The 22,620-nt window shown below is 41.8% G+C and overlaps 1 protein-coding gene across 1 annotated transcript in view; it reads left to right on the plus strand.

Moving 5' to 3' along the window:
• Window positions 1-962: 962 nt before the first annotated feature.
• Window positions 963-22,620, plus strand: part of unc13a (unc-13 homolog A (C. elegans)) — a 42,467-nt gene continuing 20,809 nt past the window's right edge. The window contains exons 1-22 of the mRNA XM_042415737.1: window positions 963-1,346; window positions 5,687-5,716; window positions 5,828-5,927; window positions 7,371-7,488; window positions 8,442-8,565; window positions 8,912-8,982; window positions 9,266-9,320; window positions 9,961-9,990; window positions 10,482-10,677; window positions 13,201-14,016; window positions 14,464-14,557; window positions 15,621-15,667; window positions 15,858-15,936; window positions 17,448-17,522; window positions 17,653-17,872; window positions 18,620-18,847; window positions 19,074-19,215; window positions 19,791-19,960; window positions 20,126-20,241; window positions 21,211-21,374; window positions 21,525-21,678; window positions 22,114-22,182. Of these exons, the coding sequence (XP_042271671.1) occupies window positions 1,325-1,346; window positions 5,687-5,716; window positions 5,828-5,927; window positions 7,371-7,488; window positions 8,442-8,565; window positions 8,912-8,982; window positions 9,266-9,320; window positions 9,961-9,990; window positions 10,482-10,677; window positions 13,201-14,016; window positions 14,464-14,557; window positions 15,621-15,667; window positions 15,858-15,936; window positions 17,448-17,522; window positions 17,653-17,872; window positions 18,620-18,847; window positions 19,074-19,215; window positions 19,791-19,960; window positions 20,126-20,241; window positions 21,211-21,374; window positions 21,525-21,678; window positions 22,114-22,182 (3,120 nt within the window). The 5' untranslated portion in view covers window positions 963-1,324. The remainder of the gene's footprint in view (window positions 1,347-5,686; window positions 5,717-5,827; window positions 5,928-7,370; window positions 7,489-8,441; window positions 8,566-8,911; window positions 8,983-9,265; window positions 9,321-9,960; window positions 9,991-10,481; window positions 10,678-13,200; window positions 14,017-14,463; window positions 14,558-15,620; window positions 15,668-15,857; window positions 15,937-17,447; window positions 17,523-17,652; window positions 17,873-18,619; window positions 18,848-19,073; window positions 19,216-19,790; window positions 19,961-20,125; window positions 20,242-21,210; window positions 21,375-21,524; window positions 21,679-22,113; window positions 22,183-22,620) is intronic.

Here is a 22,620-nt window from a genome sequence, read left to right on the forward strand (position 1 = left end):
CTTTAAAAATTGTGCATCCATCCTTTAAGAAATCAGATTTGGTGAATTTCAATGGATGTTATGCTCCAGCAGGGGGAGCTGTTGGCCCACAAAAAAAACTAGTAATGTTTTGAATCTGTGACCATAGAGAACCGGTATGGGTGTTGACTTTTTTTTCTAACTGGTGGCATGAAGTGGATATGACGTGTGGTAAATATGCCACACAGTTTGACACAACTGAGCTTGGTTCAAGTTTTGCCATCTGGATACTAGAAAAGCCAGTCAGACCAAAGCTCAAAGATAAATAGCTCATGACAAACGACCCACTTTGTTTATTCAGTATTCTCAAATTAGACATCAGCAGTCCATCTGCTTCAAGTCAAATATCATCTCAGGTGCATCATTCATGTGCATAATCATTGCTTTCTTCTGAAATTGGGAAAACGTTCATGAAATTAAACCCCCATTAATGATGCTATTGATGGTCTTCATTTTCTCTGTAATAGATTTTCAATGTATTTCCATTCATCTGTCATCTCATCTCTGTATTTGGTAGTTGTTACTGGATGGGCTGAATCAGCCATTCATCAAGTATCAAGTTACTGTGAATGCAAACTCAGGTATGAGAAGTCCCACTCCTTTGCCTTATAACTGACACTTTCTCTCAGTGAAAGTGAAGTTTAAATGTCCTTAAACTGACTCACTGCCTAGTCATTATTACCCAGAAACACCAGTGACTGCTGTGCAGTGGCTTAACATATTTCATCTGGGCTTCAGTGTTTCCTAAAAAAGTGGAGCTGGATAATATTGACAAAAAAACAGATATCACAATATTTTTTTAACAAATTCTTCCATGTTGACATGTGAGCATGTCGGGGAATTTCAGATGAGGATTTTGTAAAACATTTAGAGAAATATGATGAAAATACAGGGGGAGAGGCTAATAATGCAGGATCCTCACCCCACCCATACTCACCATCACCGCCGCTCCGACGTCACTGCCAGGAGCTGTCCACGCAGCGGTGGTGCTGAAGCTGAACAAGATGGCTGAGTGTTGGGGAGCGGAGAGCTGAGAAAGAAGGGGGAGGAAAGAGTTTAAAATCAAGACAGAGGCGCCATAAATAAGACGGAGAGGACTGCGACGCTGGCGTTCACCCTCGAAGTGTGAAGACTTTTATGTATGTCAGGCGTAACGATTCCTGCCAGGCCCTGGTGCTGCTAGCGACGGCAGGCGTCTCCATCTCCAGCCCACCGATTCATTCCCAGGCTGTATATTGCACAGATTAACCCAAATAAAGGAAACTAGTGAAGAAGCTGGACCCTGTACTAAAGGCGCAGTTAAGAAATGTCATTGCTGTGTGTTGGAGGTAAGAGAAGAACTAACAATGCATGTCTTGTCACGACCTACTGATGTGTTCATCCTCAATTGCCTCAAGTCGAGTCTTTACAGCTTTTGGGGGGTTTACCTGTTCTGGCAAATTATCCATCAATATTTCGGAATAGCAGGAATCTGTCTTTGAAAGGCGAATAAATGGCAGTTTAATGCAACTCCTAGGCTGAATACTTCCCATTACGTTTGGTGATTGAGCATATTTCTAATCTGTTTAGCTCTTCTACAATTAGTGTGTAAATTCGCTTGAAATATTTCACTCGTACTGTCCTCGATGACAGACCGGGCTCTAATTTTACTGAGACTGGCATTGTTACAGCCCTATCGATTTATGGAGTAGGTGTATGCTTTTGGCAGCAGCTGTCAAACGTAGTAAAACAAGATGTAATCCACTCTCAGTTTGTCCCTGCGTAACAAGGGTGGAGTGTTTTATGTTTCATGCCGTAAAGCAGATAGCACTTTGATTAAAATCATCTCGAGTGAGGACATTTCATCTCAGTTTTTAAGCGTAATTGCGCGAAGAGACCTGTACAGTAGCCTACTTGGTTTCGTTGCAGTTGAATCTCTTTAGATTTACGTGATTGGTAGCAACATTCATTTTTTGAGCCCCACCATGACAACCACAGCCTGTTTTTCTTTGGAGAAATCAAGATTCCTCCAAATTGGTTTCCTACTGAATGAACAGGCCCCAGATCATAACGTTGCACGGTGTCATGACAAATACCTCCCTTCAGTTGTTAATGGTGTACTTGTCATTTATTCGATGAAGTCTGTAATGTTGTCTGTGATGTCTTTCTCCAGAGAAACGAGTAGAAACTGGACCCCAAAAATAAGTCTCTCAATTTATCAAGACTCAGTTTCTCCTAATGAACCAAACATGAGTCCTGCAGTTGATGTGATTTAAATGGTTTTATTAGGATTAGAAATACTCCCCTCTCAGAGTAGTTATTTAAGGTTTTTTACACTGCCTCAGCCAGTTCTCCTGAAACTGAAATTCATGTCCTAGTATGGTTCCAGCACAGTAAAAAAAAAAGCTGACAGGCTGATGAAGATACAGTCATTTGATGAAGGCAAATAAACAAATGCAGTTGTGAGGTTGATTTAAGGGGCCAGTAAAAAAGACATATCATCTGGCCTTTTCCTGTCATTCTGAAACAAAACAAACGGGTTCGAACATGTCTGCAGATCTTGTAACTTCTCAAGAACATATGACTAGTTAATTTATTTTATTTTTAAGCCTCATAGGGACACAATTTTATGGCCAGTTTGGGCAGATTTTCCTATTCTGGGACACTAACATATGCTGCCTCATTAATCAGGGAACAGTGAATAAAAGTGAAGATGACATCGCAAATTCCCTCTAGTTTCTTCTTCAAATTAAGGCAGAGGTTGGAGCAAGCTAGTCATGTTTATGAAGAGGCTGCTATCTTGCTGACACCAGTGCTGGAGCTGATTGCACAGATGTCAGGATTGAGATTCAAGCTCGTTGGTGGTCCCTTTATGTCCTGAAGCTTTGTTGGCATAGCAACCCCAACAGTATTTTAAGTCTCTGCTGGCGTTTTCTAGTCGGTTTCTACAAACTCTGTTACAGGCCTGCAGCTAAGTTGATATTGATATCATATTTTTTTCATGATGTGTCGGTGTGAGGAGAATGCAGAAATGCATGGCTGTTCACTTTGAGCATAAATTAGACTTTGGCACTGGCATTGCATGGTCAGAGCTGTGCTCTACTTCCATGTCTTGTGATGTTAGATGATAAGATAGATTGTGCCACAGAAGCTGAATAAGCATATTCAGATCTGGCAACTAACCTATTACTGTCATCCCCTGTAGTGAGATGCCAGTTCACGCATTATAACTTTATAACACAGTCAGCCATGAGAGACATCCTCATTAGTGTCACCTTCTCTCATTAAGACTATTTACTTATGTATTCGGATCATTAGGGGGCAATTTTTGCAGAAATAATATAATTTAGCACCAAACCGTCCTTAGCTTTTTCTTTTTCATATTAGCATTTCAAACACACTGCTGTGTTACTTTAATAATGACAAGGGTTACTGGGAGTCTGTAAATAGTAAGCAGCAAAGAATAATTGTGTTGGAATCATATACAGTAGATAAAAGGGCATTGATATTTGTGGATAATGATGCCTAGGCTCTATACTGTCAATATACTTAAGGAAGACTGCAAAAAAAATCAATCTTACTTTTGATATCTTGCCCCAGGTACTCTGCAGGTGTGAGTTTTATCCAGCAGAGTGGATGTGCAAAGGCTGTAACATCTTGGTAACCATTTTTGACTTAATGGTGCATTTGAGTCATTTCTCTTTTTCTGTCACAATCTTGAGAAATTTCCTCACTGCATTCCCTGGCGACAGGTTTATATTGTCGTTCCTGGTGTCAGTATAATTGCTAGGTAGTGTGAGTTCTCTTTTGATGGGAAAACCTCAGGAAATAAAAAGCCCCTTTAGCTAGAATTTATTTGTCCAATTTTCCTCATCAAAGGAAGAGAAAATGAGATCTTATAATTGCTGTGGCAGGGACACGGCATTTTCTGTTGAGGGTTTGCCTAAAATATGTAACACCTACTTTTACCCTGTTCCTTTCCCTTTGCTGTAAAACTGCAGCAATGTTGGGTTAGTCTTATGCCTGTGAGCTGTAAGCACCCCCACCCCACCCCCATCCCCAACCACCCGCCTTTCCGGCACCCCCCACTCCTGTCACACTGAAGTGGTTATTTTTAGTGTTGGGGATGCAGCTCGCTCTGCCCGCATCCGGCTGCACAGAGAGATTAATGGAGCACGAGAGAAAGAGATAGAAAGGGAGCACACGTGCATACTTGCCACATGGCAGGGGGAGCTTGTAGGAGCGAGTGATTGAGTGAGAGGGAGAGAGAGAGAGTGGCTGGTGGTGAGGAGAGGACTGTGTATGGGAGAGAGCGAGAGTGTTTGCAAGGGTGCATCTGTCATTTACTGACTATTTAAAGCAAAGAAATTAGTAATTTGCTCGCCTGTATATTCAGTGCTTTCATGGAAATGAACCTTCCTTTACCCCTCGGGCGTGATTGCCTTGTCAGCAGCAAAAATATCAGGAAAGGAGGATTTTGCTTTGAAGTTGGGTGAGAAGCACATGTTCTACCACACCGCTTACTCAGGCACCTGCCTCATGAATCAAAGCGATATTTAAGTGATAAGCATTATCCCAAGGGTTTGCTGGGGTGATGCTATTTTTAGAAGCCAATTTGTCCACAATGGTTTTTACGCCTGCTCTGCTGTCACTGACTAAGAAAATGGATCAGAATGTGTTTTGTCAAATCTATTTGGGTTGTTACTAACAGCATCACTTTTACAACCCTCATTTTTTAGGGTTTTCTTGATTGAATAAGAGGGAGCATTAGTTCCCTCTGTTTTAGAGAGTTGGATAGGTAATGCATTATAAAGTCATTCTTCTTGCAGCCAAGCACACATGCTCAGAGAGTGTTTTAGCGGCTTGTTGTTGAGGCCCAATTAGATTTTAAATGTTGCTTAATCTCTGTACACCTTTCCTTAAATGCAACATCAGTGACAGTGACTAAAAACCAGAGTTCTGAATATTAATACCTTACTGCTGAACATAGGGAAGCTGAGCATCGGCAGGGTGCAGGATTGAATGAATAATGAATAGGCTTTTGACGTCATTGTGGTTTAAAAGTCATTCTGGTACCTCCAGAGGTCCCTGCATGGAGGAGCTGGCAGTGGCACCTCAGCGGAGCCTCATTGTGTTAGACAAACATCAGTGCTGCTCAGTCTTTTAACTACCACCCCCTGTTGTCAATCATGCAGGAATACATACACAAGCATCCGGTATGTGGTCACTTTCCTCCCTGGCAACACCTTACTGAAACAGTCTTTCTGCCCCTCCAAAGAGTGACTCAGAGATCCTGACACTTCCTGCTGAGTGGATGCAGTCTTTCATATTGAGATCCTGGCACATTGCCCCCCCACTTTCCCCATCCTCTCTAAAATGCCAGTTTCCCGTCAATGACCATCCAACCGTACTTTCATGCACATTAGCTACAGGCAAAGGCCTAACTAGACTGTAGGCAAAAGTCACATGACACTATAAGCATAAGCCTGAGAAAAGCCATTGTGGACTCACTGAGAGTTATATGTACAGCAGGAAGTGTGAAATCCTTGATGGGCTGTTGGTGGACAAGCATAATTTTTATCACCTCACTCACTCATTTTTTGTAAAGTAATGCACAAATATTGTAACTTACTTCACTACAGGTACACTGATTTCTTGTTTGTGACTTTTGTTTTCTGTTTGTTTGCAGTGAAGAAAGGCAAGCTTGATGGACCCCAAGGTAAGTTGTATCCTGTGGAGGTCCGTCCATTTCTTGTTTATTTTTACTAAGTCTTGGTTGCTTAACATAAACACACACAGCAGCATAACCAATAGTGTTTGTATTTTACAGAGAAATTTAACACTTACGTGACCCTGAAGGTGCAGAATGTTAAGAGCACAACCATCGCTGTGCGCGGCAGTCAGCCGTGCTGGGAGCAAGACTTTATGTTGTGAGTGCTTTTTGCCCTCTCTCACTTTCCCCCCTTCAGCCCCTGTCCTCTTCTGTAAATCTGCCTGCACAAAATTGCTTAATCGGGTCTTCAGTCTTTGCTTTACAGTATTTGCTGCACAGTGGATATTGATTTCTTGCTATATTCCCTACTCTTTACACCCACTTGTCTTCCACTTCTGTCACTTTTTCCTCTCACTCTACCCTCCCAACCCATCCCCACCTCCACCCCTCCAGCCAGCTCTGGCTTTGCTGTTACAGTAGCGTTTTAGTTTGTAGCTAATAATCTAGTCTCAACATCAGTTGACAGATGCAAGTCAGTGGTCCACATTAACATATGGAAAGAGTGTAAATATACTGACATTTAATCAAGTGTACATACTGTAATTCAAACCTCAGGGGCTCAATTCTTCAGCACATACACAGCAGGGTCAGCTGTGACATTTATATTTTTAAAAAGGAGTTATTTTTGCCCTCTTCCTCTCGCTTCCTTTTATTTTTCTCAACCTTTGAACAGTGAGGGGATGACATAACACCTGTGATGTTTGAGCTGCTCCAGCAGAGTTCACACACACCCAATCCAGAGGGTTTCTCCACATCCATCAGGGCTCCCTTCACCTCATAACTTCAGAGAGTTGACCCAGTAGAAAAAAAAACCTGATGAAAAAAAATGGCTTGTCTCTCCATCCTACTGTTTTTATGTTTTATCTACTACAACTTTAAACTACATTAAAAGTAAAGCACAGGTTTTCTTTCCCTTCTCTTTCAGTTTCTCACTCTCTCCTTCACCCTGCTGCATCTCCTGTTTGTTTCCTCTTCTCCTCTTTTCCCTTTTATGAAGCAGCACACCATTCAGCCGTTTGCCAGATTACTTCCTCGGCTCCCAGGGAAACAGAAAGATGCATTTTCATATCAAAGCTGTGGCTATTATTAGGATTTGATTCAGTTAAGACAGCCAGTGGGCCTGAGAAGAGGTACTGTTCAATGATGAGAAATGCTAAGTGAGCTGATAATCTTCCAGATTTGTAGTCATATTACAAATCTTAGTCCTGACCTTAGTTATATTGTACTGTGTATGACTGTTACTTGATGAAAAAAGGAGGCGTAGAGTTCACAGTTGTTTGTCATACAGACATATAGACAGACTCTGCTGTTGTCCTATCTGTGCTGCCTCTTATATCCTGCTGGCAGCCTAGTTGACAATCACCTACTCTTTCCATCTTCATGCTGAATGACTCATTTCCCTCGGCAGATTGAATCACAGTGCATATCCATCAGTAGATTTAAGTGCAGCTCCTGATGGCATTGCCTGTATTTCTGGTAAAAATCCTCTGTGCTTTGAGGTGTCTGCATACAACCCTGTCTCCACATTCTGTATTTTGTCTTTTCTCTCTTTCTCTATCTTATTTCTCTTTTTCTGTCCCCGCCTCTTTCTGCTGTACAGTGAAATAAACCGGTTGGATCTGGGCCTGACAGTTGAGGTGTGGAATAAAGGGCTGATCTGGGACACCATGGTGGGCACCTTATGGATCCCCCTGCGCAGCATACGGCAGTCAAATGAGGTGCACTATCTCTCTCTCTGGCTCTGACGTCCCTTAGCATTGCTTTAGGTTTCATTGCTTTACATTTCATAAGCTTTACATAAAAAGGAACTAGTTTCAACAATAAACTCCGTAAAGCACAAAGAAATTGCACCAAAAAAAATCACAACTTAATGTGAACTATTAGGTGAATGCTTGTATCCAAATGTGTCACAAGTACTATGAAAGCTAGACCACTCTTAATGCTTTAGGTGTCTAGTTTCATGTTTGATTCTCAATACCCTGCTGGGTGTGTTGATCCTGATGTGCATGCGTTATGAATATTCTTCCCACTCAGCTCAGCTTGGACTGCACACAACTGACAGTTCATATAATATTATGAATGATGCTGAGAAAAATGTCAGAAAGTCATTATTGAGATTAAAATGTATGCTATTATATGATATGATAAATTAAAACAAATGCAAAGTCGTATAAAGGCACAAAACACAATAATAATAGTGGAACAATATAAAAAATATAACTATCAATATATTATATCAATATAGTCATGTTAAACCTCACTAAACTTAGCAGATACATTCAAAGTCCCGAATATTTTTGCAATATTAAAGGATTATACATTTTTTTATGTTTCAGGGTGGGTGTGTCATGAATATTCCACTTATATGTTACTATTCTGTCAAATAAATTAAAACTAACATAAATTTGAATGAAATCACAAAATGTTTATAATACTGATGAAATGTCATAGATTATATATACATTAGGAATATTACACAGGGCCTAAAATGATGACGTAAGTTAGCTAGTGCTCCATATTTTTTTAGTTCCAGTATTTGTTTATAGCAGTCAAGAACAGATTTCACATTTAGGCTTGTTGGCTTTATACACACAGAATTGGAATCGGCATGTGGGATCTAATGACAGTCAGTACTGTCCTGGTCATACCTGTCTTCCTCTTTATTTTCCAGGACGGTCCAGGTCAATGGTTGACCCTGGACTCCAACGTCATCATGGCTGAGAATGAGATTTGTGGAACCAAAGACCCGACCTTTCACAGGCTGCTGCTCGACACCCGCTTTGAACTGCCACTAGGTTTGACCTTTCGTCACAGCTTAATTTATCCTACAAATGTTTTTTGTTCTGTATATTGTCTTTTTATATATGTTCAATTCTTGATATACAGTATTTCAATTAAATCTGACAAATAAGAAAGAACAATTCCTACTGCTACTAGTATTACTACTACTAAAAAAGTACAACTACTGCTGTCTCTACCACTATCATTATTACTATCAGTGCTGATGCTGCTTCCCCTTCTGCTAGTACTACTACTATAGTGCTTCCTCTGTTAAATCTATAAATATATAGGAGATATGTTTATAATGTCTAAAAATTTTTGTACAGTGAAGAGTATGATGTTGAGTGTTGTGTGCTGCAGACATTCCAGAGGAAGAAGCGAGATACTGGGCCAAGAAACTTGAACAACTAAATGCCATGAGAGACCAAGATGTAAGGACTTTATTATATTCCTTTCACTCTCTCTACACTATAGTATCTGTCATCTATCTTTCTCAATCTGTAGTATAGAATACAATCATATAATATTCTCTCTCTCAACTCTTTTCCTCCTCTTTGTTTTCCTCCCACCCTCTCTATCCATTTTCCATATTCTCTGTAATTACGCCCTATGGCTGCCATTGATGGCAGAAGGTCAATATTTTTATCAATTTGCCTCAAAACAAGTGCTGGATATTATTTTCTGAGGTGTCTGTTGTTGTGTTTTTATCCTCAGTATGCCTACCAAGAGGAACAGGAGCGACCACTCCATGCGCCAACCACTCAGTGCTGTGAGTGTCATCAGACCAGCCACTCCTGTGTGCACATCCTTCTGTGTTATGTCCCGCTGTGTCCTTTTTATGCCTCCTGTTTTTTCCTCTCTCCCCCCCCACTCCCCCTCTTCCATCGTCTTGACTCATTGAGAACGAAAGTAGACAGGAGGCTGAAATGAGGCTGATAGATGTGGCAAAGGAAAGGAGGAGGGGAGGGAGAAAAGCTGATGTGCCGAATCATGCGAGCCAGCCTGCCTGAGCATGAGAGTGACTTATAGGTGCTAGATGTGTGACGAATGTGAACTGACATAGGCTGGGTTGTCAGACACACACCACCCAGCCTGCCTGCCTGTCTGTCTGTCTGTCTATCTCTCTAGTGATGATGACACAGGGAGCAGGTGATTAAGTGTGTATAGTATAAATCTGCAGATGCTTGTGTGTGTGCAGAGATGATATAGTAGGTGTGTATTTTCTGATCTTGCAGCATCAAGACCAGCTATCTACTTCATTAATAAAGTCACATAGTTCACATTTCAGATAATAATTTCTCAGGTCTACAAATCTCTACATGTTTGTTTACCTGGCTTTTGGATTGCTTATTTGTTTAACTTGTGGCCCAAACCTAATTTGGTTTCTCCTTTCCTTAATCTCCTTGCAGGTAATTGGAGTCTGTGGGGAGATCAGCAAAGTAAGTTTCTTTCATGTGCTTCTGCTAATGACTTGGAGTAATTCTGTATTTATTGTCCATGTCTCACTTAATGTAATGATCTCCTTGTGTAGTTTTCCTCAGAGACCATCAGTTGCCGTGAAAATAGATTATTTTTTCCCCTCAAATTTTTCCTGATTCCTTTCAATTCGTATTCATTTTCTCCTGATGGATTTTAAAGTAAAGCTGTTAAAATTAAACTGAGTAAAGTCACAATAAAATAGAATCGGAGGTGTTTTTACTCTCTCTGCCTCACGTCAAATATTATTTGCATGTGTTTTTCTTACTTTTCTATGCACAGGAACCATCAGAACATTAGAACAATCACACCAAAGTAGTTCATTCTCATAAATCCCACCTTAGTTGGCTGAAACATTTAAACATTTGTATTATTTTCAAATACTACAAAGTGCAATTCTTGACCAATCATCCTCTTCTCGCCTCACCCTCCCACGCTGTGTTTGTGTGAACAGACGAGGACCCAGACAGCGCTGTGGACGACAGGGACAGCGACTACCGCAGTGAGACCAGTAACAGCATCCCACCTCCCTACTACACCACTTCCCAGCCCAACGCTTCCATGCACCAGTATCCCATGAGACACCATCACTACAGACACTCCTACAACGATGAGATCCACGAGATGGACTATGACCACAGAGCCATGAGGTAGCAAACACACTACTTAACCGCAACTGAGACTGAGGCAGTTTGGTTTCCTTTCCTTGAGTCTAGTTGTTTATGTGCACCCATTAGATTACCATGGGGGGTTGTCAAAATGTATCAGCAGATCTAACAGGGAGAAATGCTTTGTTTTTGTTAGGCAGGAAGAAAAAAAAAAACACAAGAGGAACAAAACTGTTTACTGTTGAAAATATTATGTCACACTCCCCATCTTAAACAGTTTGAATAACTCCCTTTGGAGTGTCTGTGCACCTATCATATAGCCCTGAGACAACTCAGCCCCTGCGACCTTGTTTTGTTCACTTTGTTGTACATGGTAACATGTCCCACTGTGCTCTCCTCCTCTAGAGAATAACCCTGGCCTCAGTGTATACAAGCGTGCTGGGGCTCAGAGTTCTTGTATACAGGTCGTGTATGAAGTGGGCCTCTGTGGTTATCTTTTCTGTGCGCGTGCATGTGTGATTGCGTGCGCGTGTGTCTGCATCTTTGTGTGCATGTCGAGTGTATGAGCATCAGAAACCCCATGTGATCTCTTCTGTGCTAACTTGTTGTGCAGAAAATGAATGAATTCCTGGACTTAACAGTATTTCTGGACATGTTTTCAAAAGGCGGCAGACCGTCAAAACTCATGCATTGCTCAGAAAAGCTGAACCAGAAAGTTTGATCTTTTCATTTGTTTAGATTTGGTTGAGTAAAAATAAAGTGCACACCTTCAGTGAGAGGTCTTTGTGCAGAAGCTTAACCGGGCAGTGCAGAGGCTCAGTTTGGTTAGAGCTTTCTTTTGAAAGATTTGCACTGAGCTCTACTGATGCTCCTCTCCTACCTCTCCCCTCCTCCCTACCTCCCTCCCTGCTCCTCTTACCAGACGCTATGATAGTTTAGACTCGGCCACCAACGGGCGCAGCGATATCGACTCAGGCTCAGGGTCAAGCCGGCGCACCAGTCGTCAGTATTCTCTAGACAGTAGGCATTCACTGTCCGATAGGTGGGTCTATGTACCTCCTCTCCAACTCCTCCTCCTCCTCCTCCTCTTCCTCCTGCTCCGGCCTGTGACTCCGTCTCGCTGTGACGTCAGTGATGGATTGTCCCGTTCTCCTCGCTAGCTGTGCTTGCATGCATGTGCTCTTACCCTATCTCTGTATATGTATATTATATATTTTCTATAAAAAAAAAAAAAACTACTGGTCCTGCATCTATCTTTACTGTGGTCCTGGTGAAGTTTGTTAAACTTTTGTAAGTTCTGTGCAGTTTTCTGTTTATATGTGTGGGTGAGTGATTGACTACATGCGTTTATGTGTGTTGTTTCGTAACAATCAGAGACAGAGGGGTTAATTGTTGGTTGGTTGTTCAGAGATCGTGGAAAAGCCTCTGTGTGTGTGTGTGTGTGTGTGTGTGTGTGTGTGCCTATGTTGTCATGACAGCCTGTTATTACAGCCTCATCCTGTATGTGAGACTTTAAGACAATCCCAGTCTTATTCTGGGAGTCCCACACTTGGTAATTATACTCATTTAATTTCCACTTGTAAGACAGCAGGAGGCCGCCAGCCCAATAATGGGACCCTAGCAGAGAGGGCAAGACAGATTACATTCATTTTCATCTTCATTTCATCATGTTTTTTCAATTCTCTACTAAGAGTGGGAGCAGACATGTATTTTGAGTCAAACATTATGCAAGCATGTGTCACTGTCTGTGTCTTTGTGTCAGCTGAAAGAGATAGATTGCGAGATAGGTGACAAACACAAAAGTACAGGATTGTCGTGATTCGGTGTTTATGTGTCCATTCATTCACACTTGTGTATTCCCTCTGGCTCACAGCCCATAGCCATTATACAGATCTCCCCTTTACTGTCCCTGCACCATGCATTATTGAACCAACAAGACTATAATCAATAGAGACGAAACAATAAAGTGTGAGTGTGTGTCCTTGTGTGAGAGAAATTGTTTTTTTATGTCTCAAATCTCTCTCTGACTCATGGTCTGTCTCAATGCCTAAAAGCCCCATTCATCACTGTGATTAAAATATTATTCACTTATTTATCTGCAAAAAAGGAGACTGTTTTTGTTCTGTCAGGCCAATAAATCATCCTCAGCCTCTCCAGGTTCACTTTCTTTCATTTGACTAGGCCTATTTATATCTTAGATTTATGAAATAGGTGTTCTTCTGTTTTTGCAATCATGTGTGCTTTTGTATGTTTCTGTATTAATTTGTGTGTGTGGACTAGTATCCATACTAACTCTTTTCATTACTAAATTATGATCCCCTTGCAGTCACATAGATGCATTACTAGTCTGATCCTCCCTGCTCTGAGTTTCCTGATTGGTTTAAAGTCAGTCCTCTTTTCCTAGTGGTTAGCTGTTTCCCTCCCTGGCCCCAACACAAGTTCCTTAAGTGTCACTGTGAGAGCCAAATTCCTTATTGTGCAAGTCTGGGAACTCCCCCTAGTTTGCTTTTACACTCATGTGGGTGTGTTTATGTAACAGGTGTCTGTATCTCCCCCTCCCTTCAGTCCCACAGACAGTCGTTATGCCTCATCGGGCGAATTGAGTCGAGGCAGCTCTCAACTCAGTGAGGAGTTTGTTCCTGAGGACGGCGAGAGCTTGCGAGGCTCAGAGTTCTACGATGAAAACGACTCCTACCACTCCTGCCACTCCTCCGTCAGCTACGGCAAAGAGGATTCCCCAGGCTGGGATGGTGAGGACCAGCAAGCTGTCTACAGCGACGAGGGAGGCTACCTCAAAGATGGAGGGGAGGATAGGGCACTATATGACGAAGAGGATGGAGACATGTACGGGGAGGAAGGAGAGTACAACTACGAAGATGAGGAGGAGATGCCATATGAGGAGGATGAAGATATGTATCCACTGGATGGCACTCTCAGTGAAGACCAGGAGCCGCCCTACACCCCCACACCCACAAGCACTGCCCCCACTCTGATGCCCCCCTCTGACACTCTGACCTCCAGCAGGCCACCGCTGGAGAAACAGGCGTCGCTGCATCAGCAGCGGCCAGCCCATGATCAGCTCCAGCCCCCCAGCACTGCTCCTGGTCTACCTCCAGTCAAACAGGATGACACCACCTTGCCCCCTTTTGGTGCAGAACCCACCAAACCTCCCTTTGCACCCACCCAACCAGATCTGTCTACCACCACTACATCCACTCCAACAAGTACATCACAGGTTCCAGCTCCGGATACCAAGCCCCTGGAGCCTGAGCCAATATCTGAGGTCCCGCCAGAGGAACCCCGACCACCCGAGCAGCCTTCGGCAGCAGAGAGCATTCCTCCAGCTCCTGAAGAGAAAACAGAGCAGCCTCCTGTTCCAAGGTGAACACTGTTTATACACTGTCTGACTCAGAGGAAAATCAAAAATAAGCCTCTACACATTTCCAACACTCAATTTATTAGGTAGCTACGTTTGGTACAATGATCCTCTGGAGGTATTTTATTAAAGTAACAGTACATACAGTGTATACATGTATATAATTAAACAACAACCAATGGGGACCAAGTCATCAGATATCCAAAAGAGGGATGTAAAAAGCAGAAAGAAACAAATATAGGGCCCATTCAGATGAACTCATGCCATTCTGTACCCACTAAAAGTTTTTAAGTGATTATCTACATTTTTTAACACCTTTTTATGAGACCAGTTTCTATGTTCATCACAGTTCCATTAATGTGTTTTCTGCCGTATTAGTCCATTACTGTATATTCAGTATGTTAAAGTACATATAATTATTATTCTTGTTTCATCCTGCACCCTTCTTTCAGCTTCCCAAAGAGGGAAATCATGGAACCCGGTCCTGCCAGAGCTAAAGCCAACTGGCTTCGACTTTTCAGCAGAGTACGACTACAGCTGCAAGAGGTACGGCCTATGTGTGTGTGTGTGTGTGTGTATCTCTGTGCACACAGCATTTGCATAATCTGTGCCTTCATGCCAGGTGAATAAGAGTGGGTAATATGTTTTCTCTGTTGTTGCTCTGCTTTAATTCATAAGTCTACTATTTGAGCTCACTGACTTGTTGCATCAGTTCCCGCATGTCCTACTGTTTTTTTCCAGCTTTTCTTTGAATGGTCCACCGTTTTTCCCAATTCTTGTTTGTTTTTTTTTTGCTGTGGATTATATTGTCTTGTGTTTATCTGATTGTTTCTGTTTACCCCTTGTATTGTTTTTGCCATTTCATTATTTTCTTTTCAGTTGTTTGCCATCCTCGTAGCGATTTGCATGTAGTCCGTTCTGATTACCCATGGCCGGAGCAGACTCACAGGTGGGTGTGGCCAGTAGTGTGTTAATCAACCTAATTTATATTGTATGTATCCTGTATGGCTCATTGGTATTTATGGAGAGCCAAGCAACACATAGGAAGCTGCTGTAAGCCTGCTAAATGTCCTTTTCAAAGCCTGGCGTTTATACCAATCATGACTATTTTTGTGCATCAGTTTGACGTGAGTATCAGTGTCATTCTTTGAACAGGCAGGCAGACAAAGAACATGTCTTTCAATAATAGAGCAGATAGAATTAGAAGAGATATTACATGGATAGCCATCTGGCAGTAATCTACTTTTACTATGAGTCTCAAACACACAGAAGCCTCTGTTGATCTCAATAATCACCACACTCACTCAGAAAGACGCAACTCAGCTATACCATTCTGCTCATCTCCCCCTTTTTTTTCTCTTTATCTCCCACTTGTACCACTGTTGTATTATTCGTTTGTCAATACTGGGAAAACTTGAAGTCATTGAAGCAACAGCTGCTAGTGAAACTCACCAAGAATTAGCACTGAAGCAACACCATACATATCGTTTCTCTCAATTTTGTTGTTCCAAATATAAAGGACGATATGACATTTTTCCGGCCACTGCTCTAATGGCACCCAGCTCGTCTCTCCCTGCTTTTCCCATCTCATCTTTTTCTTTCTCCACAGGCCCGAGGAGAGAGTGTTGGCATCGCCTCCCTGCTTTTATCAGCGGGGTAAGTAACCATGACGCTGTTACTACTGCGGCCATTGAAAATCTATAACTTACTGACCAAAAGGCAAGCCCACGACCTTAATGTCTGGATACATTTATCGTCTAATTGATTTGTTGTGCCCAGGTTCAAGTTAACAACTGTCGCTGAAACAAAAAGGTTAAATAATGCTGTGTTCATGTTTGGTCTCTAGGATGGGTGGTGCTCTTTATAGCATTGACAGCATGCCAGACCTCAGGAAGAGGAAAGCTATGCCTCTGGTCAGAGATCTGGTGAGTTTCTGCTCTAATCTCCTTATATTCCCCTGACTATGTGTCTCACATCTCCCCAGTCCATTTATCACCCAGCTAAGCAGTCAGCGCTCTCATCTACTAAAGCTACTCTTGTTTTGTTTCATTTCAGACTCTCTGCTCTTCTTTCTCATCTTATCTTACTCTATCTACCTTATTGTTCTTTTCTTTACTTCATTCCATTCCTCTACCTTTCTGTCTTTTAGCCCACTTGCACTATGCCTCACTCTGCTTACAGACAATACATTTCCCAGCTGTTACATCCTGACAGGGCAAGCTGAGGGGCTGAGGGGCCACTAGCAAAGCCAGAGGTTTCCTCTGACCGGCACTGATGCTTGCTAGATGCTGTCATAATACAGACCTTTCATTTCCCCACCCTGCCATCCTCCTCATGCCTCCCTGAAAACCACCTTATTAGTGATAAGATGAGGTGAAATGTATAAATCTTTGTCTGGAGAAACCTGTAACTCACACATACAAGTCATTACAGAGTCTTTCAATATCTGTACAGGATCAACAATATAGACAGAAACATACAGTATCACGTTTCAGCTTTTCAGAGAGACAAATGAAACCCTTTCAGCAAAAACACATTATGCGGAAGGCTGGAAATAGGATAGTCTTTATATATCAACTGCCAGGCATTGAGCTCAGGGAAGCTTGGTGCATTTTCCTCATCAAACCAAATCCAAGCATTACCACGCACAAGTAATTAGCTCCAACGACCGTCTTCATGGATAAAATCCTGCCATTACACAGTAACAGCCGCTATGTGCTGAGAGACGGACGCAGGCAGGTGTGCCCATGTTTCTCTTCCTCACTCTGTCCCTCTCTTTCACACATGCACACACACTCATGACTTGTCACAGTGGCTCAGGTAATTGGTCGGACAGGGCAGGGTCCTGGCTGAATGAGCAGCGAACGCAGGCTATTTCACCCACATATCAGAAGTCAGGAGTCTGTTTGCAGCTGTGGCATCACTTCACCCCTCCTCTGTTTTAATGATGCTTAATTCTACAGCTGGTTTTAGGTTGACATGTTGATTTTTCCTTCCGTGATTTTCTTGTGGATGTCCATCTTGTCAAATTAATCATGAACATAACAGTATTATGTATCAATTTCTCAATATCTCTTTTGCATTTCTGTGGAAATTCCTGCCTCTTTATTGGCTTTTCTCTAATCTTAAACCTCTTTTTCCTCCTCCCTTCCTTTCACTGCCACAGGCTATGGTGAGTAACACCTACACCATTTACTCTAGAAACATTCATGTTGTGAGGGTATACTAGTTTTCTCTTCTCACCACCAAAGCACTTTAGATTCTGCAGCTGTCACCTCTAGTTTGCTGTAACTACTCAGAGGAACATTGCCAGACAGACTGTAATAAAACACACTGCCTCATATGCTGCACTGAGATTTCTCTTGATAATTAAAAATAAGTTATTGAGGTGGGAGCTGAGAAATATTGACCCCTCCTCATCTCTTCTGTCACTCAGTCCTTGGTTCAGAACTCCAGGAAGGCTGGCATCACCTCGGCCCTGACGTCCAGCACCCTGCATAACGAAGAACTGGTCAGTACTCGTTAACAACATTAAACCTATCTATCTCACATTGTGCCAAAAGTTTTTCTATCATTTCTACATAAGTAGAGCAGCTTTTAACTCTGCTTGCCCTGCACTCCTCTCCTCCGTTCCCTCGTAGAAGAGTCACGTCTACAAGAAGACCCTCCAGGCCCTCATTTATCCCATCTCCTGCACCACCCCGCACAATTTTGAGGTGTGGACAGCCACCACCCCCACTTACTGCTATGAGTGTGAGGGGCTGCTGTGGGGCATTGCTCGTCAGGGCATGCGCTGTACTGAGTGTGGAGTCAAATGCCACGAGAAGTGCCAGGATCTACTCAATGCCGATTGTCTGCAAAGTAAGAGAAACGTTTTCCGTTTTAGCCCCTAAGCGTTTATAAAAGAATGACGATGAAAAAAATGATGATGGGTTCAAACTTCATACATATACATGACACTAAGTATTCAAGAGTGAATTACAAAAACAAAACCTTATGACTTCTGTCAATGTGATTTTTTTTTTTTTAATTAATTTACTTTTCTTTATGTGGCTTTATATAACCAATAAGATCCCACACAGGGGCTGAACAACCATTTGCTGACTTTGTTATGTTTTCTGGGGTTTTTTTTATTATTAATACCAGTATACTATCTAGTCCATCTATTTCCTCTCATCGCTATTTGTCATTGCCAAGCACAGAGTCGACCTCCTCCTCCTTCCCTCACTTCTACTTTCTTATTCTCCTTGTTTTCCTTGAGAGGATATTAAAAGCCATTTGTCTTTTGTTGTCGTTCGCCTCTCTTTTCTCTCTCTTTTACTCAGCATTTTAAAGCTCTGTAAATGTGTCCGCCTCTCATTCATGAAGTATCGCCAACTTTTTCATCACCTGCACAGTATTTTTGTCTGTTTCACTGTATTCTAAATTGAATTCTCCTCAAAACTTTTGAATATATTGCAGAATTACATATGTCCTCCATGCATTTATCAGCTCTGTTCTATTATTGTTATCACAAATAACTACATAGCAGCTATAACCCTGTCATATCAAACTTCTTCTAAATTCTTTTACACACTTACATATATAAATCTTTCTCCCGTCAACCAGGAGCAGCAGAGAAGAGCTCCAAACACGGCGCAGAGGACCGAACCCAGAACATCATCATGGTTCTTAAAGACCGCATGAAGATCCGCGAGAGGAACAAGCCTGAGATCTTCGAACTCATTCAGGAAGTCTTCACTGTCGTCAAGTCCACTCATGTCACCCAAATGAAGCAGATCAAGCAGAGCGTGCTCGATGGCACCTCTAAATGGTCGGCAAAGATCAGCATCACAGGTGAGAGGGGAGTCCCATTCACTTCGGTAGTTTTGATTGAAGCTGGCCAACACTTTTTACATCAAAGTCAGAGGAGACGGTATGTGTCAGGTGTTTGTGTCTATAAAAAGAGACAAGCTGGCGTTTGTAGGGCAGTAGAGCAGAGGGTCAGATAAGTTAAGAGGCATCTGTTTGCACACACACACACTCTGACTGACCAGCTTGGCCCTCTTTTCCCTCTTCCTAGTGTTGTGTGCCCAGGGTTTACAAGCCAAGGATAAAACCGGCTCCAGTGATCCATATGTCACTGTCCAGGTGGGAAAGACCAAAAAGAGGACCAAAACCATCTACGGCAACCTCAACCCTGTGTGGGAAGAGACATTCAACTTGTAAGTTGAGACCTCTTGGAAAGAGTATGTGGAATTTGTGGTAGTTATTGCTGCAAATAAGGATTGTTTTCATAATCAATTAATGTGCTTATTATTATGATTAATTGTTTAGTCTATAAAATGTCAAATAGTAGTGAAACTTTCCAAATTCCCAGAGCTAAAGGGGGACAAAGTGCTTGTTGACCAAATAAAACCAAAGATATTCATTTTTCAATGATATGAAACAGAGAAAAACAGCAAATCTGCACATTTGAGATACTGAAACCAATAAATATTTGGCATTATTTCTTGATAAATGACTCAAACGATAAATCAATTATCAGTTTTATTGCTTAATTTTCTGTCCTTTTAAACCTTTCGGTTGTAGTTGTCACAGTGGTGCAGTTAAACATCTGTTTTCTGTTGATTAAATAAAATGTGTTTATATCTGTTTATGGCTATTTTTCTTTGTTTATGCTTAAAGCATTTGATATTTCATGAATCTTGATAGTAATCCATCTGGATTTCTTGACCAGCTGTCAGTGTTACTACTACAGTATATCTGGTAACTGTGGATGACTCTCTGGTCTCTTTAGTGAATGTCACAACTCCTCAGACCGCATCAAGGTGCGAGTGTGGGATGAGGACGATGACATCAAATCTCGTGTGAAGCAGAAGTTCAAACGGGAGTCAGACGACTTCCTCGGTCAAACTATCATCGAGGTCCGAACTCTGAGCGGAGAAATGGACGTGTGGTACAATCTGGGTAAGTTGCATCGCACTGTGTCATTTGAGTTTATAGTCCAGGTCATTTATACTGCATTGTTCCCACAGCTCCTCATTGCTCTGACTGACTTAACTTCTATGATTGAGATTTTTTTTTCAGCAGGAAGTTTGGTAACTGTTGCTGTATGTCTTGTTCTCTTCACAGACAAGCGTACAGACAAATCAGCTGTGTCTGGGGCTATCCGCATGCACATTAATGTAGAGATCAAAGGAGAGGAGACGGTCGCCCCGTATCACGTTCAGTACACCTGTCTGCATGAAGTAAGCTCAGTTTGTGTGTGTTTGTGTGTTTACCTACAAGGCTGCAGTAACTAGTTTCTTTGTAGAATATTGTTATACTTTACCCACATAGCATATTGTATGTGGACATGTACACTGCACACTAATGTCAGATTGGGCTCTTAAATTAAAATTATGAATGTTTTGCATCACTACTTTTACTTTAGAAATATAACACACTGCTGTATGAGTGTATGTGTGTGTCTGTGTCTCTGTACCAAGTCATCTCAATGAGCCAAACAGATTAATTTACTTGACTGATGTTAAGTTCCATAATGGATCCATTCCAAATTACACTTAAGTTAATACTACGTGAAGTTTGCTTTGCAGAGACATTTCTTTCCACTCTGGCTCTCTGCGGAAAACTCTGCTGATTGATTGTAGACCAATCACAGCCTCTCACGGACTCATTACTCGGCCCATTACTTAGTAGAGTATATTAGCCGAACCTTAACCGAGAAATGACCGCACTGTTATTGCCATGCGAGAGGCCATAAACCACATAGCCGACTCCCAACGTTTTACAGCAGCATTTATGTTTTATGGCCGAGTAGCTAAGACAGCACCTTGTGTTGGCTCATAATGTTGTTTAATGGCTCTTTATGTAGCACAGCTGTTTAAAGATAAACAGATCGAGAGGTTGTAATCTGCTCAGACTTTGTATATGAAACATATAACTGATCATCATAAGCTTTGGTTAAAACTGAGATAGATGTGTTAATATTAAGCAAAGTTCCTCAATGATAGAATTAAGGTATAATCATTTGAACACTCAAACAACCATGTACACACACTCTGTATCAGCTATCACAAAGGTCATAGCTACTACTTTCTACAGCCTCCCTAAACATAATATATCCCTAAACACTTCTAAATCACTTTTGAACCTATAGACTTTATTTTGTCTCTCCTCCTCCTCGCTCTCACCCTCTTTTGTTTTCCTCTCGGTAGAACCTCTTCCACTATGTGACAGATATCCAGAACAACGGTGTGGTGAAGATCCCTGATGCCAAAGGGGATGATGCATGGAAAGTCTACTTTGAAGAGACTCCCCAGGAAATTGTTGATGAGTTTGCCATGCGTTACGGAGTGGAGTCCATCTACCAAGCCATGACGTATGTTCCAGTCTGAAAACCTGCCTCCGGAATATCACTTCTTTAAAACGAGACTCAGTGATTTGCATGCAATGTTGAGTGTTTTATGCATCTAACTCTGTAAACTGTTAGTGTCCAATGTTTGCATACATGTTTGTCCCTCTTTTGCAGTCACTTTGCCTGCCTGTCATCTAAGTACATGTGCCCAGGTGTGCCTGCAGTAATGAGTACCCTGCTGGCCAACATCAATGCCTACTACGCTCACACCACCCAAGCAACTAACAACGTCTCTGCCTCCGACCGCTTTGCTGCTTCTAACTTTGGGGTGAGTCACTGCAGAAATGTTCGGCAGAATCAGTAAATGCAACTGGTGCCACAGTTATCTTAATTGAATAGAATCATATTTAGTTGTATTTATTTGCTAAAACCTGACATTTCTGCTGAATAAATGTTCCTCTGTCCTCCAACAATAAAACATGTTGAAAAAACTCAATACAATCATTTCTTCTAAATGGCTTATTTTTTGGCATTTTTGCCTTTATTGATTAGAGGATAGTGAATTGGCAGACAGGAAACAAGGGGAGAGAGATGGGTACGACATGCAACAAAGGTCACTGGCTGGAATCGAGCGAGGGATTGTGTTAGGGCGGTTATATGGCATGCGCAGTAACCATTCAGCTACCAGGGTGCTGCATCTTCTACATGTTAAACATTGTTAATTAATATGTATCTGTTTCCACATATCTTGTAATGTCCACAGAAAGAACGATTTGTGAAGCTACTAGACCAGCTGCACAACTCTCTGAGGATTGACTTGTCCATGTACAGGGTAAGATTGTTCTCCACCTCAGTGGTTTAGATAGACAGATAGAAAATGGACTTTATTGTCCCAAAAGGGGAAAGAGTGCATTATGCATGCCTCCAGAACATTACATACATTCACATAAAATATAAGTACATCATCAAAAGACTGTGTCATCGCAGCAGAGCATACATTCATATATTATCTTTGAGATGTTAACAATAGATGACATCTGATGATGTCAACATTGACCCGCCTCCCCTCATTGCTAACTACAATTCTGCTGTATTTTCTTTTTTGCACTTCTCTTTCACCTCACCTCTCTCTTTGTGAGAAACAGTAAAACAAATCAGACTAATATGTTAATTAGGGTGACAGGTTACGTGGCCATGCTGGATCTTGCCCGCGCACACACAAAGACACATTGGACAAGGATGTATGTTATATCATGTTTTGGAGCTTACT

The sequence above is a fragment of the Thunnus maccoyii genome, chromosome 7 (assembly GCF_910596095.1).
Source record: "Thunnus maccoyii chromosome 7, fThuMac1.1, whole genome shotgun sequence".
Taxonomy (NCBI): Eukaryota; Metazoa; Chordata; class Actinopteri; order Scombriformes; family Scombridae; genus Thunnus; species Thunnus maccoyii.